Raw genomic sequence first — 4526 nt, forward strand, 5'->3', positions numbered from 1 at the left:
CCCCCCCCCCCCCCCCCCCCCCCCCCCCCCCTCGGGCCCCTCTTGCTGTCTTGTTCTCAGCTTCCCCCGCCGAAGAAGCCGGTATCTCAGCCCCAGCAGATCGCCGCCCGCGCCCCGGCCGCGGTCCCCAATCACCTGTCCTCGCTTGGCCGCAGTGGCTCGGTTCGCTCGATTGACACGGGCGCCGGCATGTCGCGCACGCCGGTCATGAGGCATCCGCATGAGCTGGTCGACAGCGACCTGGTCGTGCCGATGCTCTCCTTTTCCGTGACCCCCGGCCATGAGACATCCTTCATGCTGAGCTCCGAGAGCCTGGCCCTGGAGGGGTCCCATTCGCAGGCCACCTCGCTGGCCGGCGACACCGGGACACCCCTGTCCTCGTCTTTGCCCCTGTCTGTGGTGGCCTCCTCTTCGCTGGTCGATGATGGCGGGCTGGCGATCGCCGTGGACCGGGCCCCGAAGAAGGGCACGAAGAAGCGCCGAAAGAAGCGCACCCCGACGGTGCGTGCTCACATGGTGAATGTGTCTCCTCGATCGGGGCCGGCCCTTGCAGCCCCTTGACTGACCTGTGCTTCGTCCTTGGGCAGACCTCCGACTCCCTGCCGCCCCTGCCCGGGAGCCTGCCAGCCGACAGCTCGGTTCCCCTTGCCCGGGCGTCCGTTTCAACGGTGTCCCCCTCACAGCGCACATCCATCCTGACCGGCGGAACCATCATCAGCCAGGTGGATGAGATTCTGCTGAAGTATGCCGGCGCCAGTGAGCCCGAGGCCGCGGGCTCCGCCCCGGTCACCATGCCGATTGCCATGCCAGGTGCCCCGCAAGCCGGAGCCCCGGCGACCGGGGCCTCCTCATTCACGGGCCCCACGTCCGTGGGCGACTCGCGTTCCGGCACCACCGGGAGCGCCACCACCCCCACAAGGAGGGGCATCCTGTCGGCCACTGTGGTCCCGGCTCCGGGCGAGCCAATGGCCCGGTCAGCAGACTCGACGTTCGGCGTGTCCCCCCTGTCGTCGGTCGAGTCGTCTGGTGCCGGCGTGGCCCCGGTGCCCGAGAGCAGTCCCGATTCGCCGGCCCTGCTGGTTTCGCTCGATGGGACGACCGTGGCCGATTGCGAGGCTGCCTCCCTGGCGGCCGGGTCACGGCCACCATCCTCGGTGATGGTGGCCACCATTGGGTCCCCCCTTTCGCCCTCTTCCTCGGATGCCGGGTCCCCGTCGGCCGTTCTCGTGTCGGCGATGGGCCCCTGCCCGACGGCCGGCATTGATGCGGTCGACGATGACGAGGGGAATGCCGACGGGAACAGCGCCGAGGAGGACGACGATGAGGGGGATGCGGCGGAGGAGGAGGAGGATGATGACGAGGACGAGGACGACGAGGACTACGCCCTGGGCTCCAGCTCCGACAGTGACTCCTCCATCGACATGATTTCCTCTTCGCCGGTTTTGGTGTTTGTCCCGGCCACGGTGGTCAGCGCCCCGCGGCCGGCGCCCTCGGCCCAGCTGGCCCAGCTGTCGACCGGGTCCCAGCTCAGCAGTGCCCTGGCCCGCGCGGACCCGGCCAATGGGGCTGTCTTCAGCGCCCAGCAGACACACCCCCACCGGTCGATCTTCTCCTCGGTTAGCCCACTGGCCGGGTCTCTGGCTGCCAACCTGGCGGATCAGGTCATCAGTCGGTCTCTGAGTTTCACCGGCGATCGGGCCGCCCGTAAGCGTGCGCATCTCCCTGGGCCTTCTTCTTTTTTTTTTTTTTTTTTTTTCATTTTACACCTACCATTTGCGTCCCCCCCCCCCTCCCTCTCCGCCTCCCTCACACTTGCCTGACCCGTGTCCCCCTTCCCCGCTGCCGGCAGTCACCGACAAGGATGTCTCGCGTGCCCATTGGATTCCGGACAATGCGCCGGAGGCAGCCACCTGTCGGGTGGCCTACTGCCACAAGCGCTTCTCGCTGAAGCACCGCCGGCACCACTGCCGCGTGTGCGGGCTGACCGTTTGCACGGACCATTCGACCAAGCGCCTGCCGCTGGATCGCCAGGCCCGGTATGATTTGGTTCACGGTGTCAACTGCCGCGTTTGTGATGTCTGCTTCTCCGATGCCAAGTGTACGCCCTTTCTCCCCCCCTCCCCCCCCCCCTCCTCCCGCCATCGCGTGCGTTGGTATCAATATCACCTGCTGGCTTGCTCACATGTAACCACCCTAAAGCTCTTTCACGGCAGCGGCAGACCTCCGAGCTCGGCGACGAACTCCCATCCAGTGCGGTGTGTCTTTCTTCACGGGAACCCCCCCCCCATCATTCCTCTTCTTTCTTCCCGGGGCCCCCTTTCATCCACCTTCTGGCCTCTTTCGCCACCCACAGACTGCTCTGACATGCTGCCGGTTCGCCCGCCTTCCCTTCCTCTCTCTCTCTCTCTCTCTCCCTGCCTCCTCTGCCCAAGCTCGCCATCCCCGTGAGCAACCAGCTGGTCAGCTGGCAGAAGGCCGATTTCGGCCGCCTCAGTCTCTCGGTCTTCGGGCCGGAGTATGTGATGAATCGTCTGCTGTCCTTTGCGCGGATGCCCAATTGCGCGGTTTGCGGATCTACCGTGTCCGTCTCCTCGATCGTGTCGCTGGTCCAGCAACTGCTCGGTGCCACCGGGCTGACGGAATTCCAGAAGCGCCTCCGCTTGAAGGGGGGACCCACCCGGGATTCGTCCACCGGGTTGGCGGTTTCGCTGGAGACCAATGGCCTGGAGCCCCCGAGTGGGACATCCCGGGCCTCCTTCACCGGTGGTGGGCTGTCCTCCTCCGGGTCGGGCCCCGGTGGCCAGCCCCCCGCTGCCACCATCTCCAAGAAGCAATTCACCATGGTGGCCAGCTTCTGCCATGCCACCGGCATGGTCTTTTGCGAGCAGTGCATGCTGCCGGCCGATGTGACTCCCTGCTTGCCGGGCCCGGCCCTGCTGCACTGGGATTTCCAGGGGCAACCGGTGTCCAAGCACATTGTCCACCTTCTGGAAGCACTTCATGGGTTCCTGGTGGCCGACGACCTGCCGGACCTGCCGAGCCTGGTGGAGCTTTCCACGCCGGCCGGTGGGGAGCTGCTGCGACTGGCCCCTGCCGGGTTTGGGCAGAATTTCCAAAAGTACAATGTGGCCGAGTGCTTCATCGCCAATGACGAGTGCCCGGAGACCGGGATGATTTACACTTCGCGGTGTAGCCTCTTGGATGTCGTGCGCCCCGTGCGCCTGGCTGTTGTACGTTGCCTCGCCTCCCTTTGCCAGTGCTCCATTGCATCCCTGCCCATGTGTCTGACATGCATGTGTCCCTGTGTGTGTGTGTGTGTGTGTGTGTCAATGTGCCCATCACGCTGGCAGCTCATTCGCACTCGACTCCAGCGCCTGCTCGCGCGGATTCACGATTGCCCGGAGCGCGCAACCAACCCCCTGCTGGATCGACTCATCGACAGCCCCCTGTCCCCGCGGCTGGACCAGCCGGCCACGCTCTTCACCCTGGCCGAATTGGTGTACCTCAATCGCGGGCAGCTGCTCGACCTGCTGCGAGCCATCACCCTCAAGGCGCACTTGCATGTGGTGGACTGTCACCATTGCTCGGTGGTGGTGGGCGAGACTTGCCCCCGGTGCTCGCAGCCCCTCCCGGACATCTACTTCCCGCAGGCCGATGGAGATGGGTGCTTCCGTCTTGCCAATACCCGCGACCATGACCCGGACCAGCCGGCCAGCCAGGAGGATGCCGAGATGGCCTCCTTCCTGGACACGGCCAGCCAGGACTTCACCGACGTGCTGTTGCAATTTGACCGGCCGCCCTTCCACACGTCGCCGGGGCCCAGCCCGTCGCCGCTGATGGCCGACGGCAGCTCGGCCTCTCCCACTGACTATCGGCCGGCCGCTTGGCGATCGGTCACCTCGCTTCTGTCAAAGAAAAAGCGCCATGACAGCATGGCCGGCAGTCCGCCCACCAGGACCAGCCTTTCGGAGTCTTCGCGTCCATCGGACAGCCTGGCCATCAGCGACGACGCCTCGGACCGGTGGCACTACATCGACGCCGAGGAGTGGGCCGATTTGCCGGAGGTCTTGCAGTCGCTCATGGAGAAGACCCACCGGTCGGCGGTCACCTGCCCGGGGCTTTGCCGGCGGATGATGCACTCCGAGTGCTATGATGGCCGGCTGGGGTCGTTCATTGCACCGGCCAGCCCCAGCGGTGCCCGACGTGCCGGTGGTTCCTCTCGTGGGGGGTCCTCCGTTCTGCCGACCCTGACAACCTTGCAGGTGTCCTCCATGGTCTACTCCGCCATGCAGTACGCGTCGCGCATCAATCCCGGCCACGATGCGCGCACCTCGCGCCTGGAGATCATCGACTACCTGTCCAGCTCAAGCCTGGCCCGGAAAGCCGGGTCCCCGAAGCACAGGGGGATTGCCTCCTTCCTCAATGCCCCGGTGCCGGGGTGTCAGTCATGCTCCATGATTGCCTCCATGCTGGAGATGATGCCAGACCAGTGAAGCGCTGAGGAGAGGGGCGGGGGGGGGGGGGGG

At 66.0% G+C, this 4526-nt stretch overlaps 1 protein-coding gene across 1 annotated transcript in view; it reads left to right on the forward strand.

Annotated features, from left to right (window-relative positions):
• The window catches only part of H696_03983 (hypothetical protein), a gene marked incomplete at both ends in the record, with an annotated part of 9667 nt that extends 5174 nt beyond the window's left edge, over positions 1-4493 (forward strand). Inside the window, 6 exons of the mRNA XM_009497851.1 lie at positions 61-501; positions 588-1710; positions 1850-2098; positions 2200-2255; positions 2433-3230; positions 3351-4493. Coding sequence (XP_009496126.1) covers positions 61-501; positions 588-1710; positions 1850-2098; positions 2200-2255; positions 2433-3230; positions 3351-4493 — 3810 coding nt within the window. The remainder of the gene's footprint in view (positions 1-60; positions 502-587; positions 1711-1849; positions 2099-2199; positions 2256-2432; positions 3231-3350) is intronic.
• Between the last annotated feature and the right edge of the window lie 33 nt (positions 4494-4526).

The sequence above is a fragment of the Fonticula alba genome (genome assembly GCF_000388065.1).
Source record: "Fonticula alba strain ATCC 38817 unplaced genomic scaffold supercont2.6, whole genome shotgun sequence".
Lineage (NCBI taxonomy): Eukaryota > Rotosphaerida > Fonticulaceae > Fonticula > Fonticula alba.